The sequence below is a fragment of the Notamacropus eugenii genome, chromosome 2 (assembly GCF_028372415.1).
Source record: "Notamacropus eugenii isolate mMacEug1 chromosome 2, mMacEug1.pri_v2, whole genome shotgun sequence".
Classification (NCBI taxonomy): domain Eukaryota; kingdom Metazoa; phylum Chordata; class Mammalia; order Diprotodontia; family Macropodidae; genus Notamacropus; species Notamacropus eugenii.
In genome coordinates, this window is record NC_092873.1 from 107,744,438 (window position 1) to 107,767,788 (window position 23,351).

General features: G+C 48.7%; 2 protein-coding genes across 3 annotated transcripts; both read right to left on the reverse strand.

Annotated features, from left to right (window-relative positions):
- Nucleotides 1-68: 68 nt before the first annotated feature.
- On the reverse strand, nucleotides 69-5,454 carry SLC35B2 (solute carrier family 35 member B2). 2 transcript variants are annotated; one of them, XM_072642307.1, is made up of 4 exons: nucleotides 5,297-5,454; nucleotides 4,617-4,810; nucleotides 4,349-4,503; nucleotides 69-1,757 (listed from the first exon to the last, which is right to left on the reverse strand). In XM_072642307.1, exons 1-4 carry the CDS (start codon nucleotides 5,305-5,307, stop codon nucleotides 819-821), a joined length of 1,299 nt encoding a protein of 432 aa, XP_072498408.1. In that variant the 5' UTR covers nucleotides 5,308-5,454; the 3' UTR covers nucleotides 69-818. The 2 variants fall into 2 exon arrangements, with proteins under 2 accessions (XP_072498408.1, XP_072498409.1); XM_072642308.1 differs by lacking the exon at nucleotides 5,297-5,454 and adding an exon at nucleotides 5,111-5,149.
- A 1,699-nt stretch (nucleotides 5,455-7,153) lies between these two features.
- On the reverse strand, nucleotides 7,154-16,844 carry NFKBIE (NFKB inhibitor epsilon). Its single transcript, XM_072642309.1, has 6 exons — nucleotides 16,125-16,844; nucleotides 13,004-13,106; nucleotides 9,354-9,576; nucleotides 8,909-8,997; nucleotides 8,265-8,504; nucleotides 7,154-7,838 (listed from the first exon to the last, which is right to left on the reverse strand). The coding sequence occupies exons 1-6, from the start codon at nucleotides 16,484-16,486 to the stop codon at nucleotides 7,773-7,775; spliced, it is 1,083 nt and encodes a 360-aa protein (XP_072498410.1). The 5' UTR covers nucleotides 16,487-16,844; the 3' UTR covers nucleotides 7,154-7,772.
- Between the last annotated feature and the right edge of the window lie 6,507 nt (nucleotides 16,845-23,351).

Below are 23,351 nucleotides of genomic sequence, written 5' to 3' on the forward strand. Positions count from 1 at the left end.
TTGATTTACTGGGCAAATAAACCTTTTTGGGGGTGGGAAGAGATATTAAGAAAGGGAAGACCCCACTATTACTTGAAACCTGAGTTTATTTCTCCTGGAAAGATTTAATATATATATATATTTACCCACAATCACCAAAATTCAAGTTTGTTGTTGGCAGTTTGCGGAAACGGATCATACAGGTCTGCTTGGCAGTGAGGTTGTGACTGGGATGACTGGTAGGCTGGTCCCCACCCTTAACCATATGCTCCCACCCTATTCCCAATGCATACACAGGGTCCATCCCCCTTGCAGCATTTTTTAATTGAGTAAAAGTTACATTTTGAAGTACCGAAACTTGGGCTTGGCCCAATAAGGAGAGCTTGTAAAAAAGGTTCGGTGAGGCCATCTCCAGCAGCCTTCCTCCACCCCCACTGGGGACCAGTAGCAACTTAGAACCCTTGTGCTTTTCTCACCAGGGAAGGAATACATAGCTCTCAAGGGTCAGGAAGGATTAATTAGAGCCAGAGCTAGATGATACGGTTGTGCTGGCCTGGCACTACAGAGGAATGGAGAAAACAGTAGAAACCGGTCAGCAGGGGGTAAGCAGTTTTAACAAACTGAATACTGAGTAGGATGGGGAGGGCTGGGTTCATAAGAAAACCAGTACCTTGAAATCAGGACTCATGATTCTTAAGGCAAAGGTGGAGGTTGCCCCCAGACCCCAATGTTTGCAGGAGCTGGTGTGTGACCTTAGAAGAAACACTGTTCTCCAGACATAAAAGGAAGAAAATCCAAAATAAAGGGCTACTTCTTCCTAAACACTATTTTCTCGTGTCTCAGACCTTTTGTATTGGAGCCTCATTTGGAGGTACCTTCTTCCCCCGCTGTTTCAGGCGCCCTTTGGCATACACTCGAAGAAAGAGGGCAAAAAACACAACAGCCATGCCCAGACCTCCTACCACGGTGACTGTATGGTCATAAATGAGACAAGAGAGAAAAATAGCAAAAGCCTGACGCAGGGTCATGATAATAGTGAAAGTGGCAGCACCAAACTGCCCAATGGTGTAGAAAATGAAGAGTTGACCAAAGGCTGAACAGATGGATAGCAACAGGGCGTGGGCAGCAAACTCTCCATGTCGCCCCATGAACCTCATTGCCTCTACCAGAGCCCCTTGCTGTATCAGTGAGCCCACTGTGAGGAGGCAAGAAAAGAGGTTGACCCCAAACATCATCTGCACTGAGGACATCTTGTAAGCAAATAGGGCATCTTGCCAGTTTGAGGTAAAGCTGTCAAAAAGGATGTAGCCAGCAAGCAGGATGAAGCCTGAGAGCGTGGTGGCTGGGGAAAAATAGTGCTCAGGCCCATTGGACAGCAGGAACATGCTTACCCCAATAGAAATGAGGCCAGCAGTCAGGTATTCCCAGTGCTCATAGCTGCGATGGGATACCAGTTTTCCCATTAGCATTACAGGGATCACTTTGGAGGCCTTTGCCAGCACCTGTGTGGGAAAGCTGACAAACTTGAGGGCCTCATACTGGCACCAGCTGCTAAGGATGTTGGAGAGACTGGCAAAGGAGTACCGGTACATGGGTGCCCCATGCCGGGGCTGTTTGCAGAGCACACAACACAGGCCAGCCACCGTCAGTGCTAGCACTCTGTTCATCAGCACCAGGAACTGGGAGTCAGTGAAACGCTCTCCAGGTATTTTATCTGTAGCCCCATAGTTTCGTGTCATTACTCGCTCTTGTAGTACACCCCAAGTCAGGTATGATGCCTGGGAGAAATGGGAGAGAGAAGTTAGGAACCCATTAACAGAGTGGACTGGAAGAAGCAGGCAAAAGGAGGGAGAAAGATACAGAGAGAAAAGAGGTGAGTTAAGTCTAGGAGGCAAAACAGGTAACAATTCTCCCTTTCCAGAGAAAAGTCAATACCACTATTAAAACACAATTATCTCTTGCTTTAGAGTCCACTCCGTTATATACATGCTTACAGGGACTAGACAGTCATTCCCATTCAAGTCAGAAATTAACTGACACGTAGAATCAACTCTAAGCCTGCGTTCTTTGGTTGTGCTTCCAGATAGCCCTGCATGACTACAAAGGACAACAGGTAGCCTAGCCACTGCTACCCTGAGGGATTATGGGAAACTGGAAAAGCACAAGCTCCACCTGCAGGACTTACTCTGAGAATGTTCCAGTCACTGCTTGGTTATTGTGATTCCGTGACTTTGGCCTCTATTATTTCCAATTTTGTGTATCTCACTTAAAACCTGCATGTGACTTTTGATTCTTCAAAGAGTTATACAAATGCTTAAGCCTGCCTAGTCTGCCTTGATAAAGGTGAGATCATAATGCTGTAATTTGTCAATATAGGGATTCTATACAGAGAGGGAGTGTACGTACCTGTGTGTACACACACACACATGCACACATGCACGCACGCACACACACATGCACGCACACACACGCACACACACACTCCTTTATCCCCAAGTCAAACAGACGTTAATGAGTACAGGTAAGCAATTTAGAGTACTTCTGAAATAGACATATATGTCTATTATCTAACACAACCCAGCTATGCTGGGCAGAGAGGACAGGGATCATGCCCACCTCTATTCTAAACACTGACTGCCCTGAGGTCACAAAATAGAGCGTTGACAGAATCTAGGTATTCTGCCTGCCATCCATGGGGTCTCCCTCTTGAGTCTCCTCTCTAGGTCTTCATGACATCACTCTCCTAGTTCTTCCTCCTGCCTGTTTCTTCCCAGCCTCCTGTGCAGGATCACTAAGTCATGTGCACTAGTGGTAGGTGTCCTCTAGGGCTCTACACTGTGTCCTCGTCTCCCTTTATTTCACTTTATGATCTCATCGGCTTGTTCTCTCCTCTGACACTGCCACCACCCTAGTGCAGGCCCTCATGAACACCTTGCTTCAAATCTGTCCCACTCCAGTCTATCATCCACTTAGCTGCCAAACTGATCTTAAAGTGTAGGTTTGATTGACCACATCATCCCCTTCAATATACTTTAGTGCATCCCTACGTCCTACAGAATTGAATATCAAATACTTTGTTTAGCATTCAGAACCCTTCATAAACTGTCAAGTTCCTTTTCACCTCATACTCCTCCACTTGCTCTGTAATACTGGCTTCCTTGCTGTTGTCAAATAAGAATCTGCCCCACCCAACGTGGGGAATTTTCATAGCCTATCACCCATATCTGGAGCGTTCTCCCTCCCCTGTGTCCTCCTGCCTTCTTTCAAGTCCTGGTCAAAATTCTGCCATCTTCTACAAGAAACCTTTCCTGATCCCTCTTAAGTCTAGCATCCTGAGGGTGTTGATTATCTCCCAATTTATTCTGTATAGAGTTTATACATCGTTTGTTTGCGTGTTGTCTCTCCTATTAGACTGGGAACTCCTTGAAAACAGGAAGTATCTTTTACCTTCCAATTCCAGCACTTAGCACAGTGTCTGGCACATCGCAGGCATTTAACAAAGGCAAGTTGACTGACAAGCTACAGAAACGCTCACCCCATAGCCCAACTTTACAGTCTAAAGCATAGATTACTAAGGAGAAGGGGCAGATAAATAAACCCACTACTCATAACACCATGGTGATATAGAAAGAATGATTTGGGGTCAGGGGTCCTGGGTTCCAATCCAAGTTCTGCCACAGTGAGTGATGCTGGACAAGCCCCTTCACCTCTCTGGGTCTCAGTTTCTTCACATGTCAAACTGAAGGAGTTGGACTGGATGACATCTAAGGTCCTTCCCAGCTCTAAAGTCTCTGACCCTCTCACTGACAATGAGCTGACCAGCCCTCCTCACTCTTCCTCCTGTCCCTTCCCTCCCACTCTGTCTTTGCAGCTTAAACACCTTGTCCAGCACACTGGGACTGTGGGAAAAGAACAGAAAGTGGGAAAGAGTACCCGTGCCCTTCACTATCCAAGCAGGGCAACAGTATTATTAGAGAGGGCAGATGGTGGCAGAGAGGGCACAGGGCTGAACTTGGAGGCAGTTCCAATCCTGCCTCAGACACTGGCTAGCTGTGTGACCGTCTGCCTCAGTTTCCTCAACTGCAAGATGGGCATAATAGTAGTTCTCTACTTTGCAGGGTTGTAGCTGAGGATCAAAGATTTTAATACATACCGACCAGTCAGAGCAATGCCTATCACATAGTACCTGCTATAGGAATCAGTGTCTCCCTTCTTCCTAACCCCACCTTGTTGGTGTCTATACCCCAGTCTGATACGAGTACACACCATCCAGGGGCTTTGAGCCCATCCTACTGGCACAGCCAGCTTACTACTGGTTAGTAGCCAAGCAATCAGCCCCTTCATGCTGCAAAGAGTGGAATCGACCTACCTGAAGCCCCCCAGTACAGAACAGCAGTTTGAGGAGCTGTCGAGTTCTGGTGGTTTCTGCCAGCTCCGGTCGGGGAGCTGCTGGGGGTTCGTCCAAAGGCTTGAGCTCATTGCCAAAAACGCAATCCCGAATGACGGGGAAGCAAAGGCCCCGGCCTGGGGAAGGGGTTGAGCAGGGTCAGGATCGCTGTCACCGTCTCCCCTCTCCCAAACAACCCCCTGCTCCAGGCCCCTGTCGCAGGCCTCCAAGTCTTTTCTCACACACACACCTGTCTCTAGGTAATTCCTTCTCTTGAAGTACTGGACCAGCAAGTAGCCCGGCACCAGGAGGCTAGCGTAGCCAGCAGCATTCACTAGGAATCGGACGAACCAGAACTCGGTCCAGTGCTCCGGGGCAGCCTCCGGAGCCTCCCCTCCCATTCCCAGGGCGGGGAAGGTGACCAGCACCCAGGCCGCCCACCACCTGCAGGGTCAAAGACGTGTGAATCCGTGGGGGCTCTTCCCGTGACCCCCGCACCCCCCCCGAACGCCCGGGGGCAGCCCTGATGGGTGAGAGGGGGCTGCCCACCCTTGGCTCTCCCTGGGCTCCCACGCGGGTTCTATTCAGCAGGGGGGATGGGAGCCCCCCAAAGAGCCTCCCCCCGCGGCCTGAACAAAGGTGCTCTCTTTGGGGCTGGGGAGGCCGCCCCTCCTTCCCTGTCCCCAGGGATGGGCCCGCCCCTCGGGCTACACAATCCCCCCTCTGTTCCCGGCTCGGGCTCACCGAGCGGCCCCGTGGCAACGACCTGGCCGCCGCCCATCCTCAGCCCGGCTCCTCTCGCCCTCTTTATCTCCATCCTCATCCTCAACCGCCCCCCCTCGGCTTCCTCCTCGCCCGCTCCGTTCCGAGGGCGGTCACGTGGAGGATGAGGGGGTGGGTCACGTGGGGGGCCCGGCCGCTCGTGCTCACCTGCGTTCCATGGTCGGGGCCGCCGCGGGGGGAAGGGGGAGGGGAATCCGGGGCACGCGGGGGAGGGGGGAGGGAGAGGGGGAGGATTCTGAGGTTCCCGGGGAGCTGCCGCCGCCGCCGCTTCCTCCTCCCCTAGGTTGGAGCGGCTGCCGGAAGTGTCAGCCACTAGCCTCCCCGCCTCCCGGGGCTCCTCCGGCTCCTGCCACGCAACACAGCCCCGAGCGGGCGCCGCCCCCCGCTGCAGCGCCGCCCGACGGCTGGGAGGGGGAATGCAGCCTCGGGCGCCCCACCGGGACCCTAACTCGCAGCGCCCCCTCGTGACCTATGGGGGAGCTTCGGCTCCGGGCCTCGGAGAAGATCCCGTGCAGCTCCTGAGTCGGCCTCTGCCCAGGCTGCACCCCCTCCCGCTCTACCCCGGAGCTCCAGCCCCTGAGCCGGCTCCGTCCCGCAGCGCCACCTCGTGGTCACAGCGGAGAGCTTCAGCTCCCAAGCGCCTTCAAGAGAGCCCGAATCTTCCACTGTCCCTGGAAGTTTACAGCCCCCTTCTGCATTACCAGGCCTGCAGTCTCCCGGGCGCCCCGAGATCGCTTTCTTGCAACTCGACTCCCCCCCCTCCACCCATTGTTCCCGAGAGGCATGAAACGTTTCTCTCCTTCCACTTCAATTTCTTTTTATAAAATGAGGAAGTTGGTCTACAAGACGTCTCAGTTACTTCCAGGCCCCACGTGCTGCGCTGGCCACAGGCCTCTACACGGATCCTTCGTCTCCCCACCCCCGGGCACGTTCCCGGGTCCCAGATAAAAGCCCACCTTCCGCAGAATCCTAGCCTCTTCCCGGCTTGTGTGTGCTCTGGTACTGAGATATTTGTCAATGTCTCCTTGGTAACATTGTAACCCCGCTGAGGGCAGCACTCCCTTCATGATCCCAGGGCTCTGCGCCCAGTAGGCACTTCATGCATGTTTACTGACTCCCTGACTACAAAGCTGCACACACCTGCACATGTCCCCCTCCCCCCTTCTTGTAGAGTCATGCCTCAGTGGAATAAACCAGCTGGGATGCCAGACGACCCTTGGGAGCTTGGCCAAGTCATTTCTTCTGAGCCTGTTTCTTCATCTGTAAGTTAGAGGGGAAGGAAACAAGCATTTACATAAGCACCTACTATGAGCCAGGTCCTGTGTCAAGCACTTTATACACAAATTATCTCCTTTGATCCTCAACTACAACCCAGCAAAGTAGGTGCTATTATTATCCCCATTTTACAGATGAGGGAACTGAGGCAGACCATCACACAGTCAGTATCTGAGGCAGGATTTGAACTGAGGTTCAGCCCTGTGCCCTCTCTGCCACCAGATGCCCTCTTTAATAATACTGTTGCCCTGCTTGGATAGTGAAGGGCACGGGCACTCTTTCCCTCTTTCTGTTCTTTTCCCACAGTCCCAATGTGCTGGACAAAGTGTTTAGGCTGCAAAGACAGAGTGGGAGGGAAGGGACAGGAGGAAGAGTGAAGAGGGCTGGTCAGCTGATTGTCAGTCAGTCAAAGGGTCAGAAACTTTAGAGCTGGGAAGGACCTTAGATGTCATCCAGTTCAACTCCTTCAGTTTGACAGATGAAGAAACTGAGGCTCAGAGAGGTGAAGGGGCTTGTCCAACATCATTCACTGTGGCAGAACTTGGATTGGAACCCAGGACCCCTGACCCCAAATCCATCGCTCTTTCCATTACACCATGGGGCTCTCTCCATCCCTTTCTATTTTCACTTCCCTTTTCTATCTGGGATTATTCCCTGAGCCTTCTGACCTGTCATCTGATTTGGTGAGAAAATATTTTTAAAAATTGAGAGAGAAGGAGATGGGGGAAAAACAGTTAAAACACTCTGCTTTTTTTAGTGTCATGTCATTCTTCTTTCTCAAAATACAGTCCAGTGTTTCTCTCACAGAAGTCCCTTAAACAACTATTTCCTACTAATCCTCTGCAACAAGATGAGGTTTTCCTACAGGACCAACTCCTGGTGATTCCACATCCACTTTCCTCAGCCACTTGCTTCAGGCTTGCTCTGGAAGTGTTCCCAGTAACAGGGCTACAGCTCCTAGGTAAACCAGCATGGGTCAAGTCTCTGGTTCCATATTTGTAAAGGGGAGAGAGGACCCCTGCTGTTGCAAGCATCTCTGTCCTCCTTCCTGTGATGACTGAGTCTAAGAAAGTTAATTTCCTCCCAAACTGCCTCTGTGGTATAGTTTCTTTGTCCGTTCCTTGGGATCCTGAGTTCTCTCAGCTCATAAAGATGCTGCTCAGCCTGTAGCCTCCAATCCCATCTCTCAGTGGCCCTTGCACCCACAACAACCCCTTCTGTGGTAGGACAATGAAGACAGTGAAAGGCGCAGAGCAGCTGCTGATCACCCTTGTGAGCTGGAGTGTGGGCAGTGCCTAGTTGAGGAGGTTGGGTTGAGGAAGGAGGCTATAAGAGCCCAGGCCTGGCTTCAGTCAGTACATAACAGTGGCTTCCCAGAAATCTTCAGGTCATCAAAGGGCAGGAGAGTGAGCGGCTGGAGGGAGAGAAGAGAGAGACAGGGAGGTTAGAGGGCTAGGGGAAACAGGAGGCAGGGTGGGGGTGGGGAAAGCACAAATAGGTCAAGAAGATGGAATTCCCAGAGTCTATTGGAGTGGGCAGGAATCCAGAAGCTACTTCCCAATTCCTTTTCAGGAAGGATTCTTGGGGGTTTTTGAGTGAAATCAAGAAACTGACCAATAGCCATGCTACCCCATGGGCAGCCCCTATGGGCTAAGGTTCATAAAGCACATGCATAAGGCCAGACCCAGAAGAGACATTAGGGATCACCTGGTCCAGTTCCTTCATTTTATAATAGAGAAAAGTGAGGCACACTCAGACAAGAGTGGAGACAAGAACCCAGGCCTTCTTCCTCCTAGTTCAGTGTTCTAGGGGTATGGAGAGGGAGAGGAACTGTACTTACATCTTCAGCTAGGTCCTGTGGTGTCTCATCTTCCACATTCCGGAGCAAGGAGTCAGCACCCGCCTGGCACAGAGTGGCAGCAATTCCCGACAGGTGGCGCCCAGCAGCCAGGTGGAGGGGAGTACAGCCATTGTGCATTCTGGCATCTACCCGAGCCCCTGCCCGAAGCAGGAACCGCACCAATGCCCTGTCTTGTGTCTCCACGGCCAGGTGAAGGGCTGTCTTTCCACTGGTGCCCTCCTAATGGGGATTACAGACATTATTGATCAGTTAGTTGGTCAACTAGCTTTCATTAAGCACTTACTATGGGCAAAGCACTGAGAGTATAAATAAAAGGTAAAAGAGGGTCTGCTCTTAAGGAATTTACATTGCAACAGGGGAGACACATAAAAGGAAGGGGTGGTAGAAAATGTCCAGAGGACAGCCAGGAGAGGAACTCATTACATTTACCCCTCCCAAGGGCTACAAGCCTCATCCTCCTCAACTTTCCAGAGTAGAGGGCTCCCCTCCCCAACCTTGCCCCCATCTCTCTACTACAGCTTTCTCCTTGGAGCCACTGAGGAAAGAGGGAACTTTCTGGGTATTATGGATACTCAAATGAGTCTAAGACTGACTGGAGAAGGAGATGGGCCTGGCTCCCTCACCTGGATGTCAATGTCCGCTCCGTTCTGAAGAAGTAATTCCATTAGCTGCCGATTTCTCTGCAAAGTAGCAAGGTGTAGACAAGCCAAGCCTGAGTAGGAAGGAAAGGGGGGCGTCAAGTTATCACCTCCATCATGTTAGAAGGATATGGGGAATCATAACCATGATAACAACAATGCTTTAAGGTTTGCAAAGGACTTTACTGATGCTATTTGCGCCTCACAACAACAGCGTGAAGTAGGTATTTCATCCCTATTTTACAGATGAGGAAACTGAAGCTGCGGGAGGTTAAAATGCTTTGCCCAGGTGCCGTAGTAAGTGCTTGTGGAAGCCAAGTATTCCTGTTTTCAGCTTTCTGTTTCCTCCCTGTCTGTCTCCTTTCACAAGTGAGTCATCACCCCATCCCACCTCAATGGTACCCCCCCTTCAGCAGATTCATTATGTTACCTTGCCAGTTTTGTAGCCGGAGCTCCGGATGATGGTGTTGGCTCCGACCTTGCTCAGGGGCTGCTTCCAGGAGGTGGCGGGCGCAGTCCAGGTGCTGGTGTTGACAGGCCAGGTGTAGGGCCGTGTCCCCATGCCTGTCCTGCAGCGTCCGGCTTGCTCCTTTCTGCACTAGGGCCTGGACTGTGCTAGGCTGGTCCAAGTATACTGCCAAGTGCAGGGCTGTCTATAGGCATCAGATTAGGGAAAGAGAGGTGGGGGAGGGAGGTGTTAGGGACGTTATTCTCTCTAATCCCCTGCCTCTGGGCAATACTTAGATCCCCCAGAATTTCCCCTTTTCATTCTCAGAGGTCAAGTTACTATATTATCTATTCTTTTCCATAAAAGCTTCATCAAAACCTTACTTATGGGTTTCCCCTGGAGACTGGGGCAGGAGTGAGGACAAATTAACCTCAGTGTTACCATACACATATGTTATTTACAAAGAACTTTTCACAACAACCCAGGGAGATACAAGGGACAGAGAGGGACTACACTGGGATTGCATTGGTAGAGTGACCTACTTGGGAAGGAAACTTCCTCGATCAGTGCAGATTCATATTTTCTTTACAACTTTTTGTTTGTTTGTTTGTTTTTCAAGGCAATGGGGGTTAAGTGACTTGCCCAGGGTCAAACAGATAGTAAGTGTCTGAGGTTGGATTTGAACTCAGGGCTTCCTGACTCCAGGCTGGTACTCTTATCTACTGAGTCTTTTAGCTGCCCCTATAATTCATTTTCTGAGAATTGTCTAGAACACTGAGAAGGAAGCTAAGTAGTGCAGTGGATAGAGCCCTGGGACTGGAGTCAGGAAGATGAATTCAAATCCAGCTGCAAATCCTTACTAGCTGTGTGACCTGATCATTTAACCTCTATTTGCCATAATTCACTGGAAAAAAAAATGGCAAACCACTCCAGCAGTTTAGGTGTAGCTAAGTGGTCCAATGGATAGAGCCCTGGACCTGGAATCAGGAAGACCTGAGTTCATCAGACACTTACTAGCTGTGTGATCCTGGGGACAAATCTCTGACCTCTGTTTGCCTCAGTTTCCTCATCTACACAATTGGAATAATAACCTCCCAGGGTTGATATGAGAATCAAAGGAGATAGATATTTGTAAAGCACTTGTCTGGCACATTGTAGATCCTATATAAATGTTAGCTATTGTTATTATTACCAAGGACAGGGGAATGGCACTCTGTGTAATGTGGACATACAAATGAGAAGGTGCAAGACAAGCCAGGCCTAGGTAGGAAGAGGGCAGAGGGTTGGAGGTCAAGTTCTCACTCCAATTGTGTCCAAAGCCTCCTGAGGTAATTTAGGTATAAGTGTCTTGGCTTTATACATGGGTTAATGAAACTGAAGTTCAGAAAGGAGAAACTAGTGAGAGCTTGAGTCTGGATTGTAAAGACAGCCCAGCTCAAAGGCCCCATTTCAACCTCCAACCTCCAGGAGACCAAGCCTCAAAGGACAGTTAGCATACACTATGGAGCATATTACTCCTTTCCTGAAGGCAACACTGGATATTCCCTCCCTATGGATGACTAGGATTATGAGCTTGTAGGGAGAACAGGCCCCCCTAGACATTAGTAAGGCAAAGGAAACAAGAACAATCTCCTCTCCATACAAATATCCCCTTTGATCCTCACAGCTACCCTGGAAGGAAGGTGCTGCAATTATCCCTATTTTGTTGATAAGGAAGGAGTCGGTCCTCAAGGCAGCCACCTTAATACATCTGAATTATAAGTCTGATGCTCAAGAAGCTACAGCACTGCCTTACTCCCTGTGCTATAGGATAAAATACAAACTTTAATTACTGTCACAATTAGGCTTTAACCCACTTTTTTTTCATTTTGTTAGTTCAATAGTTTTCTTAATTTCCTTTTTATTAATCTCTCCTTTGGTTTTCAGTATTTCTAATTTGGTATTTACTCGGAGATTTTCAATTTGTTCTTTTTCTAGCTTTTTCAGCTGCATGCCCAGGTCGTTGATCTCCTCTTTCTCTATGTTATTCAGGTAGGCGTTCGATGACATGAAACGACCCCTAAGCACTGCTTTTGCAGCATCCCATAAGATTTGGTAGGTTGTCCCATTACTGTCATTCTCTTGAGTGAAGTTGTTGATTATTTCTATGATTTGTGGTTTAACCCGCTCATTCTTCAGGATTAGATTATTTAGTTTCCAATTAATTTTTGGTTTATCTTTCCATGACCTTTGATTACATATAATTTTTATTGCATTATGATCTGAGAAGGATGCATTGACTATCTCTGCCTTTCTGCACTGGAATTTTTTTCATTTTGAATTTTTCTGGCCTAGCTTTCCAGGTTTATTGTATAGTACTGTCTTTCGAGAGCCAAACTTTTTATTTGCTGTCACCCATCTGTCTCTATGCCTTTTGTCTATACTGTCACCCAAAACTGGGGAAGTACACTTTCCTTATGTGCCTCTCCTTCTTATAAAAATCTCTTGTTGTTGTTCAGTCCTATCTGACTTTTCCTGACTCTGTGGGTCACACTGTCCATGGAGTTTTCTTGGCAAAGATACTGGAATGATTTGCCATTTCCTTCTCCACTAGATTAAGACAAACAGAGGTTAAGTGATTTACCCAGGGTAACACAGCTAGTAAGTGTTTGAGGTTGGATTTGAACTCAGATCTTCCTGACTCCAGGCCTATGGCTCTACCTAACTACCCCAAACCACTGGAGTGGTTTGTCATTTCCTTCTCCAGTGGATTAAAGCAAATAGAGGTTAAGTGAGTTGCCCAGGGTCACACAACTAATAAGTGTTTGTGACTGGATTTAAACTCAGGTCTTTCTGACTCCAGCTCCAGGACTCTGTATCCATTGAACCATCTATCTTGCTCATAAAATAAATAAAAAATCCTCACAAAATCCCTAGCATCCTTCAAAACTCAGTTTAAGTTCCTTCCTCCTACAGGAAGCCTACCTTGATTTCCACCACCATCTATCCCCTCCCCACACCCAGATACTAGATACCTCCTCAAAGAAATCCTTCTTGTTCTATATTTTATATCTACTTTTCTAGGTACAAGAGGTAGCTGTAGCCTCATGAATGCAAAACTGGCCTTGGAACCAGGAAGGTCTAGGTTCAAATCCTGTCTCAGGAACTTACTAATTATAGGTCTCTGGGCAAGTCTCATAACCTGTGGCTATCTGGGCCAGTTTTCTCATCTGTAAAATGGGGATAAGAACAGCACCTGCCTCAGAGGGTTGTTGTGAGGATCAAACGAGTTAATATATAGAACGTGCTTTGCCTCCAACCACATAGACTACTGGACAAGGTGAGGCACTACCTTAAGGTGGAAGGGGAGATGTCTTACTGCACTGGGAAAGGTAGTCTCTTCACCCTTGCAGGGACAGTCCCTAGCCTGCCTGAGTTCATGTTGTTTCTTTCCAATATAACATGATCTCCTTGAGGCCAAAGACTGGTGTACAGTGCCAGAGGATAGTTAGGGCTTAATAAAAGCTCATAGAATGAACAATCAGGCCATGGCCTCAGGTTTTCATGGGAGAAGAACCAGCGAAGCTGCTCTGCTTGGCTGGGGGGGGGATAGGGTGGTGCCCTTGCACAGTCTTCATGCTTCATCTACCCACCTGAAAAAGGTCATTTTGTATGTCCAAGACTTCCTGGGGCAGCAGAGCTAGGCAGCAGCGAAGCACTGTAGGAGCCTCGTGGATCACAGCCAGGTGTAATAGCCTGAGGGGAGGGAAGGCAGAGGGCAGGAGTGAGTGTCAGAGGATGGGCCAGGAATCTGTGGAACAACTATTCAACAGGTAGGGGCCGGAAGTGAAAGTCTGAGAGAGGAAATAGATGGGAGAGAATGGATTTCCCCATCCTCCTTAAGGGATTCTGGAGGGTTGGGGTCAGGGTGAAAACTGATTTGACTCCCCTCTTGCCCTACCTTGACCTTTAGGTCTCTGCTCCTAAAGTTGCCCCTGTGAGTCAACTCATAACCAAAGTGAAAAGGGGAAAGGGGGTTTCCAGGACCATTGCTACCCTAATATTATTACTCCACCCCAGAAAGTAGAAGAGACAAGAAAGAAGCATTAACTTCATCCCACCTTCCTCAGAGGGCCACATATATCATCCCCAGAGACAAGAAGGGGATAAGGGATGCCCACTGAGGGAACTCCCTGTTCACTAATTAGAGAGTGTCTACTTCCACAGCTGGAGGATCAAGTCTACTGGTGCCTGGTACAGATACTAGGTGTTTAGGTTGCCTAGGTGACAACCTGACTTGTTTGCCCATGATTGCTCCTCCTACCCTTGAGGTTGGACACCTGACATTACCAGACCCATAGAGGCAGAGGGCAGATGGTCTATTTGAAGGAACATGGAGTGGTGGTCTAAGTCTTGGCTTAGCCCACCCTCCTACTATGGGAGAGGATAACAAGGGCGGGGGGAGAGACAGATGGGAGGGAAAGTCCCATGGACTGGGGTTTCCCCCCTAACAGCTGGGAAAGGAGAAGTGGAAGGAAGGGGGTGGGGATGGTTTGGACCAGAACAGCTGGGGCGGGTGATCAAGGTAGATGGGTACAGAGAGAGCCAAGGCTGGGGTCAGGGCTCAGTCTGATAGCAGGGAGGGAGGGCTGGGGCTGGGGCTGGGACAGTCCTGGGAGGAGGAGCAGGCTCTGGAAATCCCCTTTCTGCTCTGAGCTGTGCTCTCTGGGTCACATTCCAGAAGCCACCTCCCTCCTTTCCTCATCTCCCTTCCTCTGACTTCCTCTTTTCCCACTTCTCATACCTCCCCTACCCTAGACACCTCTGAGGGGAAGTACCCTCCCCTTCTCCCCCCACCCTCCCCTGACTGACAACTCCATTAGGGGAAGCCCTCTGGGGAACAAACCCAGAATTCTCATCACCTAGGCCTGCACGCTAACGTCTTTATCCTGTTTTCTTCCTTCTTCGATGCTTCTGAAAAGCCCAGAAATTGGTCCCATGCTCTCATTCCAGTAATCTGACTTTTAATCCTATATGTTATTTTAAGTTTATTCCTCTTCCTCCAACTGCATGGATATTATCCACACCCTTTGAAACAGTGTAAGATATTTGCCCAGTGAATGCCTAAGGGGTAACCTCAAAGGTTTAGGGTGTAGGGGACCTGGAGATATCTGGTGCAGTGCTATTCAGACTAGACAGAAGTGAACTCAGGCCTAGACAAGACCACCAGTTTTCAGGCATGTGGGTGGCCTCCAGGCCAGGAGCAAGTAGGATCTCCCAATCCTCAAATTTCTTCTTAGCACTGATCATACTTTTCTCTTATTAGCCTCTCCCTTATTCTTTTTTTTTAATAATTAGTTTATTTGTTTTCAGTTTTCAACAATCACTTCCATAAGTTTTAAATTTTCTCCCCCTCCCTGCCTCCCCAAGACAGCATGCAATCTTACATCAGCTCTACACATACATTCTAATTAAGCACATTTTCACATTAGTCATGTTGCAAAGAAGAATTAAAACAAATGGGCCTCTCCCTTATTCTAGTAGCCACTTACGTATAGTTTGCTGCCTACTCCCACCCTACTCTTTGCCTGAGGGCAGGAGCTGGGTTACCTTTATGCATGTTGTGACCCTAAGAATCTATCAGGGTGCTTTGCTTTTAGTAGACACTTAATAAAGGTTAACTGAATCTGGAAGTTGGAGGGGGTGGGGCAGCATCTCCAACCCCAACCCCTACCCCTAATTAAACACACTTTGCCTTACACCCCAGCCAATCCTACTTCTCCTGGACCCCAGGCCAAAGAAAGAATGTTAGGCCTAAAAATCCCCTAATCTCAAAGAAAGAGGATGGGGCAAGCACTCTCTCCCCAGACAGCTTAACTCTCCCCTCACAGGCAAACAATTGTCCTTCCTCCCCATTCCCACCAGACCTTCACACGTACATAGTTTATACTCCCAAACAGCACCTGGGCTTGATAGAAGGAGGTTTGAGGGTGGGAGGGGGAGTGCAGAACACTGACCTCATCCCTGACTTCCCCTTTCTCAACCTAAGGAGAAGTGGCAGTAACAAGGCTAGACCTTGCCCTGGTCTATCTGATGTGAAGGGGTTGTCCCCCCTCCCCCCTGACGCACATCCCTCAACCCCGATCTTTGCCCTCCAAGGGCCTCTATCCCCTCTCAGTCTCCCGAGGCCCAGCCCCCTTCTCCCTAGTACTTGGAAACTCCTACTTCTATAATCCTTCCTCTCTGTCCCCTCATTCAAATCCTGGGAAGCTTTACTTCCTGAGTCTGGGGTTTCTAGAGGTTGGGGGAGGGGAGTAATTCTAGATATTAAACAAGCAGGGACTCCTCCTTCTCACCCCCTCCCCAACACAGAAAGAACCAGGTCAACTGATTCATTCTTCTTAACCAATAGTGCCGTATTATCTCTAAGGTTGGTTGGTGGAGTTTTTCATGGGGCTCTGTCAATGAAACTGCTGTACAGTCTTGGGAGAAGCAGATGTTGGCCAGCCAGCTCAGCCTGATCTGCCCCCCTAACCCATGGACACTAGTGGATGGGCCATGCCAGGTTCTAAGATCTGGGCTGGAGGCAGAGAGACCAGAAGGGCGCAGCTCTTAAGTCTAGGGTGTTGGGTCACCAACGGGCCTTGGGGACAGTAAGCACCCCCCTCCCACTTCAGTGACTCTTTGCTTTTTGGAGAAACACTGGGTTGTCCCCTTAGGGGAGGACCTCCTGGGGGACAGGCATAGCGGTGGTCATCAGGACCCCAGACTCACGTGTCTCCATCCTCAGAGATGTAGGTGAGCGCCTCCAGCTGCTGCGGGCTGAGCGGTCCCACACCGACCTCCTGCTCGCGGGGTTCCCCGCCCTCGACGGCCTCAGGGGCCCCCAGCGGGGGCAAAGTCTCGGTGAGCGAAGAAGAGCCGTAGGCGGAGTCCATCCGCTCCCCATCTTCCTCCTTCAGGTCCTCCTTGGTCCCTGAAGGGGGCCGGGTCCCGCTCCGAGGCGGGGGGCAGCCGTCAGGGGGCCCCGAGGTGAGGGGCGGCTCGGGCAGGGAGCGCAGCGAGCGCCAGGACTCGATGCCCGAGTCGTACTGGCCCTCGTCGGGCTCGTCCGGCCCCTTCCCGGGCTCCGACATGGCTTGCGCCCCCGCTGTGGGCTACGCTCCCTCTCCGAATGCAGGGAGGCGATGCCCGGGCTCGCTCGGATGCCGCTCGCCTTGGGCCTGGATGCTCCCCGAGGCCTCCTTCCCAGGCTGCGGGCTCTGCCGTTGCAAGGGAAGCTCGTTCCCCGGCCAGGGAGGAGTGAGGCTCGTTCCCCGGCCAGGGAGGCTCCGGAGAGAGATAGGTGGATGCTGGGCTCTAGGCTGGATGCGCGTAGCTAGGACAAGGAGAGCGGGATGGCGGCGGCTGCGAGTGCTACGAGCCTGGGGATACCTTCGTTTTCCCTTTCCTGCTTCTGAGACCGCCGGCTCCGGCCCCAGCTCCGCCCCGAATGGACTCATTGGCAGCGCCCGAGACCTGCGTGGGGCCCGCCCCACACAAGCTCCGCCGACAGCAACGCCCTTGGCTAGGAACGCCCCGCCCCAGGTACGCCCCACCCCCTGGACACGCCCCGTCTCACCTAAGCTCCGCCCCCAGGACGCAACAGAAGAATGGCAGGGCTCCCAGGAACATCCTGGGAACACCTAGGCTCCTAGGAACACCCTCTCCTAAGCAACACAGCACATGACAATAAATGTTGATCGAGCAACTGATCTGTGTACTGTGGGAGATAGAGTGTGGATGAGATGGGGTCCCTACTTCTCATGGTGCTTGCGCAAGCTCATTGGGGGTGTGGATTGTGTTCTTTATGCTTAGATTCCTAGCTCCTAGAGCAGCTTAATAAAAATGCTCGTTGATTGATTGATGGTAGGAGAATAAGGCATCAAAGCCAATGTTAAGGGTGATTCAATAAATCTATCTCCATTCCTTAACACGATGAAAACAAACCTAAACCAGTCAAACCAGGTGGAAATGTTCTAGACTTCCTCGAAGCTGGGAATGTTATTCTCTTGCCCAGGAATGACTCTCCTCCCCCATCTTCCGACATAGATTCTTAGCCTGAAGAAAAAAGTACCCCAGTCTTTCATGTCTCTGCTCTTGCTTCCCTTCTTTAAAAGTTTTACTGTATGCTAGGGATGCACCCTGGACAGAGACAATTTAATACATAGGCATTTGCTCTGGGTCCCCACTTTGGAGAAGTCATAATCATTCCATATCGAAGGCTGTATCACTCATCCCTGGAGAGCATCCTCTGTGATTGTGGTGTACTGTTCATCCACTCCAGAACCCAGGCCTCAGCCTTTTTATTCATTCACTGAGCAAACTTTATTAAATATCTGTGTACAGAGAACACTGTGCTGAGAAATGGAGGAGACACAAAGAGCAGATAAGAGGTGGTCCCTGATCTTTCAGAGACTATATTGATTTACTTACATGTTTATGGAGAGTCTATAAGTAAGATTCTGCCCTCAAAGAGCAAACCAACCTTTTTCATCTCCTCAATCTAGAGTAGGAAGCTTGAGTAGTTCTCTATAGCTTTTCCTTTGTCACTCCCTCTTTCTGTTTCTTTCTAGCCCCTTCTCTGTTCTTCTTTAGTCTGATAGTTTTGAGGGTTAGGGACATTTGTCTAGTTGGAGGTAGGGGAAACTTGTGTTTTAGACACCAGTTCTCAAAATAGAATCCATAAGGGGATGCCCCTGCTTTGCTCCCTTGGGACGTCTTCCCCCAGTATCACGAGTATGCATCTACTTGTATTTTCCTAACGTGCATTTTTTCCCCAGTTGAGATGTCTCTACATAAATAAGCATAAAAATGAATCATTTAAAAACTGTGATACACTTGAATGAAGATATGTGAGAAAAAACTCCCAACATACCTTTCCATGGAGGTGGGAGGTCTACAGGTGTTACACATATTTTTACATTTAAAGAGGTCATTTATCTGAAAGAGGATGGGGGAAATAACTGAGGCTCTGAGACAGGGCCCTACTAGGTCAAGAAGTCAGAGCTTTGCACAGATGGCAATGTCTAGGTAGGAGGTATGACTTTCTCCTCATTGTAGATCTAGAGATCACCAGCTCCTGCCCCCTTCTGGCTCTTGGGAGAAGGCTGTCCCAGAAGAGGGCAAATAAGAAGGTTGATGGGCCACACTTTTCCCTCCAAGGCTGAGACTCATTCCGTGTTAAAAATTTTCCCTCTTGGGGCCTACTTGTCTTATTTCTGCTACCTCTGAAGAACCTCTTTCCTCAGCTAACTCCCCCATATTGTTATCCTCACCAGGGGTTGGGAACCTGCAGCCCTGAGACCACATGTGCCCTCTAGGTCCTCAAGTGTGGCTCTTTGTCTTCACAAGTTTGGATTTGGTCAAAGGGCTGCACTTGAGGACCTAGAGGGCCATATGTGGTCTCAAGGCTGCAGGTTCCACATCCCTATTAAATCCATCTCAGTCTGAGTTCTCCCTAGACCCTGAGAGTCACTATTATTTTTTAAAATCTCCATTTCATCCTAGATCTTTTCTTTCACACACATTTCTCCCATCTCCTGACACTCACTGAAACCTAGCTTCCTCATTTAGGGAATTACCTTTTTATTGATACTCTTTTTATATCATCTTAATTTCCAAACATATACCTCCTTCCTCCTTCCCTAGGGCTTCCTTTTTCATAACAAATATTTTTAAAATCCCCAAAGTTAATCAAACTAACACATTGGTCTTGTCTGACAGTATGTGCAATATTCCACACAATATTTCCCCCACTTCCGCATAGAAAGGAAGAAGATCCTATCTTTTTTTCCTAAAGATATCTCAATTCTTGGTACCCTCTCTGTTGCTGGCTGCTTTATGTTTCACATACTCTGACACACAGTGACAGCAGGGAAACTGGCATACTTCTTTCCTTCCACTGCCATTTTCAGACCTTGCCTCTCCTCTTATCAATCTTTCAAATTAATTTCACTCATCCCAGATTATTGGACTCATCTGTGGACCATTGGGTTACTTTTCCCTCCATCCTCAAGAAGTTCAGTGCCTGACGTACAGACTTTGTCCTCCCCTTTCCCTGTCTTCTTCAAACATTCAGACCTCCCACTTCCTCGACCTCTTCATACTCCAGAGCCTCTTTCTCCAGATTACTTCAACTGCTCTCAGGGGTGGGTCTCCTCAGACCCTTCTCCAAACTGAATTTGCCCCAGGAGTCAGAATTCTTCTAATGCCTCTGCATAGAACTCTGAATGAGGGGTAAGGGGAAACAATGCCTCAGCTTCCCCCAATTTAGCACCTTCCTCCAGCTGCTTAGCTCTTTCCCTAGAACTGAGCTTCCATTCCCAGTCCTTCTCTTCCATTCTTATCACTTAACTCCAATCCCTTACCCTTACTATCATCCCCCAAACTTGTACTCCATCTCTAGCTTTTAGCCTCATATCATCACTTAGCCCCTATGACCACCACTTGGCTACCCTACTCCAGTATGTATTTTATGTCCTTGGTACTTGGTTTCATACTAGCATTTAGCACACTACCCTCAGCACTCAGCCTCCTTTCCTTATCTCTGAGACCAGAGAAATTGTAGATTGATCTTACTAGAGTTATAGTCTTTTAGATAAGAAATACTCATCTATTGTCCTAACTCTAGTACTAGAAATCAGCCTCTTCCCTTTCTTCTTCTTCTTATCCCTAGGAATTATCCCTTGGGGGATGGTCCCCTCCTGACAAACCCTGACCCAGACCTTCTTTCATCCACAGTGAGAAGAAAACCATTAGGTAAACATTTATTAAGCACCTATCATTGGATAAGCACTGGGCTAGGCAATGGAGATGCAAAGACAGCAGTCACTGACCTCAAGGATCTTAACAGTTCTACTGGGGAGACAGCATATAGAAAAGCAGGCACATAGATCATATATCCACAAAATAAACTAAAGGTATTTTGGGAGGAATCAGGAAATCCCATATGTAGAAGGTACATTAATTGCTTTGACCTTTGAGTGATTTCTCCCTCATCATTCTAATTAGAGCTAGAAGGAAGGGATGAATTATGCAGTATATAGAGGGGATTCTCATGGATGAAAAAGCTTTGGTGTTGGTGGACTAAGGCTGCAATGTGAAGCATTGAGATCAGAACCCATCATGAGATGTTTCCTCGTGAGATTCAAGGAAAGCTATGGCTGAATGGAGGTCTGGCTCCCCTGCCTGATGCCATATTCCATTAAGGTTGGGAGAATGGCCCCATTCCCATGGGGTGAGGAGAGGGAGACAATGATAGTTTAAGATGACTTTGTATAAATGCACATCTTTTTTAATTCCAGAAAATCCTGTTCTCTATCTTGAGGAGGTATTTTTTTGGTGATAAATCAAGTTACATATTACAGTAAAGGCCCAAAGCTTCTGGTGGATAGTAACATTTGGGGAATATAATTTTTAAATCCTGCCCAGGGGTGTACAAATGTGTCACTTCAGTTTCAGCCTTGTTATTAATACTTTCCATTTCTATAGCATTTTATTGTTTGCTAAGCGCTTTGGTATACATTACTGTTTCATTGTGGGATGTTTTTGCTATTTGACCTCTAAGTTTTAAATCAATAATCTCATTTGATGATCACAACAACTTTTTGAGGTAGAAAGTACAAATATTTATTGCGGGGGGAAGGTTCTGGACCAGTGATTTCATCAATGTTGGGAACTCAGGATTTGGAAATTCTGTCCTTCTATCCTTCAAAGCAGATAGATAATTCATGTTTAACCTAGGATATAGAGAGATTAGGTGACTTGCACAAGGTCAAATGGCTGCCATGTTTCAGAGGTTGGATTTGAACCCAGGTCTTTATGATTCCAGAATCTACCATCTATTCCCTATGTCATGGTCAAAAGTCATTGTATCAATTCCACAGATGAGGAAAATGAGACTCAGAGACATTAAGGGACTCACCTAGTCACACATCTCAAGTGGAAGAGCTGAGACTCCAAGCCAGGTATTTTATTCCAATATCATTTTACCCTTTCTATTCCAGTCTGCCTCCCTCTCACTTCCTCCCCCCAAACACATATACACTGTAGCTGGGAGATTTTAAGCCCTCCGCAGTTGTCCAAAGATCCTTGGCCTCTGTTGACAGACACAACAAACCAGGACTGAGCAGTGTTCATTTTCTTCATTCAAAGAGAATACATCTAGAGGACAGAATCCAAATGCTGGAGCCCTCATCTCTGACCACATGAGGTCAGCATAGAGCCACCCTCTGTCTTCTCAGCTTAGGAGCCTTGAATTTCTATAGAAAACCAGGCTAAGGGACCAATCTTTTTTTAAGCTGGGGGGTGTCACCAGAGAAGGGGGGAGAGAGGAGACCCTCTTCTCAAGTCATAATATTGGCTAGAGAAAGTTTAGTGGGCAGGGGGAACTCTGATGCCTCCCACAGGAGTCTCATTCCCCAGATCTCCGATTTTGCCAGTCCTTTGTAGCCTTTCCCTCATTTGTTTTCCAGTCCCTTAATTCCCCACCACCACCATATATACCTCCGCCTACCCCATCTAGCTTCTCCATGAGCTGCACGCCAGTTGTCATGACAACCAGTTGGTCAGCAGGTCCTAGAGGCAGCTCTAACCAGAACCCCCTACCCCATCCTCCTCCTTCCTGAGGCTGTGGGGTGATGGGTTGGGAATGGCAGAAGAGAGAGTACTCTTGTCTTTTAGGCAGTCAGAAGTTAGAGAACAGGCACCCAGAATGTCTGTCCTCAAGCCATATTCCAACCCTGGACCCCACTGAACTGGAGAAGAGAAGACAGTAGGGAAGGAGGCAGATGGAGCTATTACTGATGACAAACATGGAGTTCAAGTCTCCTAGAGACTAATATATGAGATAGCCCTAGTATAGGGTTAGTCAGGATTGCCATCTCCATGCCCAGTTAGGCTTGGACAGGCTAGAATGGACTGAAAGTGGAACAGCAGAGAGTGAGGTTGGATGTGAGGAAGGATCTCTTTAGAGGTACTGGGGTGAAGGACATTGGAACAAGGTACCCATGTTAATCTCTTCCAGCTCCTACACCAGCCCTCCCTCTCTCCTCTCTCATTAGCCCACAATCTTTCTGTATTTATACTGGGCCAGGCCAGTCTAACGGCAGGAAGCTGGGTTAGTTGACCTTGGGAAGGCCAAAGATACCAAGTTGGTCTAAGATTCTAAAAGGCTGCCTTAGTGAAAACCTGATCTCTCCCAGGTAACTGGAAATGTTGCAGCTGAGAGGGGTCTCAGAGACCATCTACTTCAACCATCTCATTTTACAGATGAAGAAACTGAGTCCTGTAGAGGGGAAGGGACTAGTCCAAGAGCATTCAGCTACTAAGAGTCTGAATTTGCTCATCATCCAAGCTCCAAGGCAATGAGAGAGGAAGACTGGGGGAGAATAGAAAAGTGAAGACCAGCTTGAACTGTTTGGATACCACCCTCCTTGGTAGTATCCTCACAGGGCCAGGAATATTCCTGGAGAGTCAGAATATCTAGGGTCTCAAGCGATTCTGAGTTATTTTCCCCTCATTTCACCTGCCTGCACTCCCACCTTGACCTATGAACTTGCAGAAATGAAGGAAAAACAAGAGGTATTTGTGTACACGCTTAGTTGGTCACCCCTATATTAGGATCCAGTGCCGGGGATATGTTCTCTAGGGTGTCTACCAACAGTGTGACTTTGGCGTTCTATCCTTTGCGTATAGAGTGCCTCCTAGTCTCTTTTCAATTTGATTCCCAACCACCCCATTCCTACTCTTTTTCTCCCCTCCTGATCTTTATCCATTCAAATCTTCAAGAACCTTTAGGGATACAGAGGAGGGGGGTGACCTCTACCTATTCTCATGAAAACTCAGGTCAGTGGGGAGAAGGGTTGCTGCAAAGGAGAAGGCTTTCTCATGCTGGGAGAAGGGGACCAGAGAAAAGAGGGACTGTGGGCAGGGTTGCCTGGTGCAGAGGACTGGGGTTTG

Excerpts from the sequence above, each read along its gene's own strand:
- NFKBIE (XM_072642309.1), bottom strand. The coding sequence starts at position 16,486 with ATGTCGGAGCCCGGGAAGGGGCCGGACGAGCCCGACGAGGGCCAGTAC. Across the intron at positions 8,505-8,908 it reads GAGCGGACATTGACATCCAG|GAGGGCACCAGTGGAAAGAC; the intron begins GTGAGGGAGCCA and ends AATCCCCATTAG. Across the intron at positions 7,839-8,264 it reads CACAGGACCTAGCTGAAGAT|CCGCTCACTCTCCTGCCCTT; the intron begins GTAAGTACAGTT and ends CTCTCCCTCCAG.
- SLC35B2 (XM_072642307.1), bottom strand. Across the intron at positions 4,504-4,616 it reads AAGGAATTACCTAGAGACAG|GCCGGGGCCTTTGCTTCCCC; the intron begins GTGTGTGTGTGA and ends CCCCTTCCCCAG. Across the intron at positions 1,758-4,348 it reads TCTGTACTGGGGGGCTTCAG|GCATCATACCTGACTTGGGG; the intron begins GTAGGTCGATTC and ends CATTTCTCCCAG.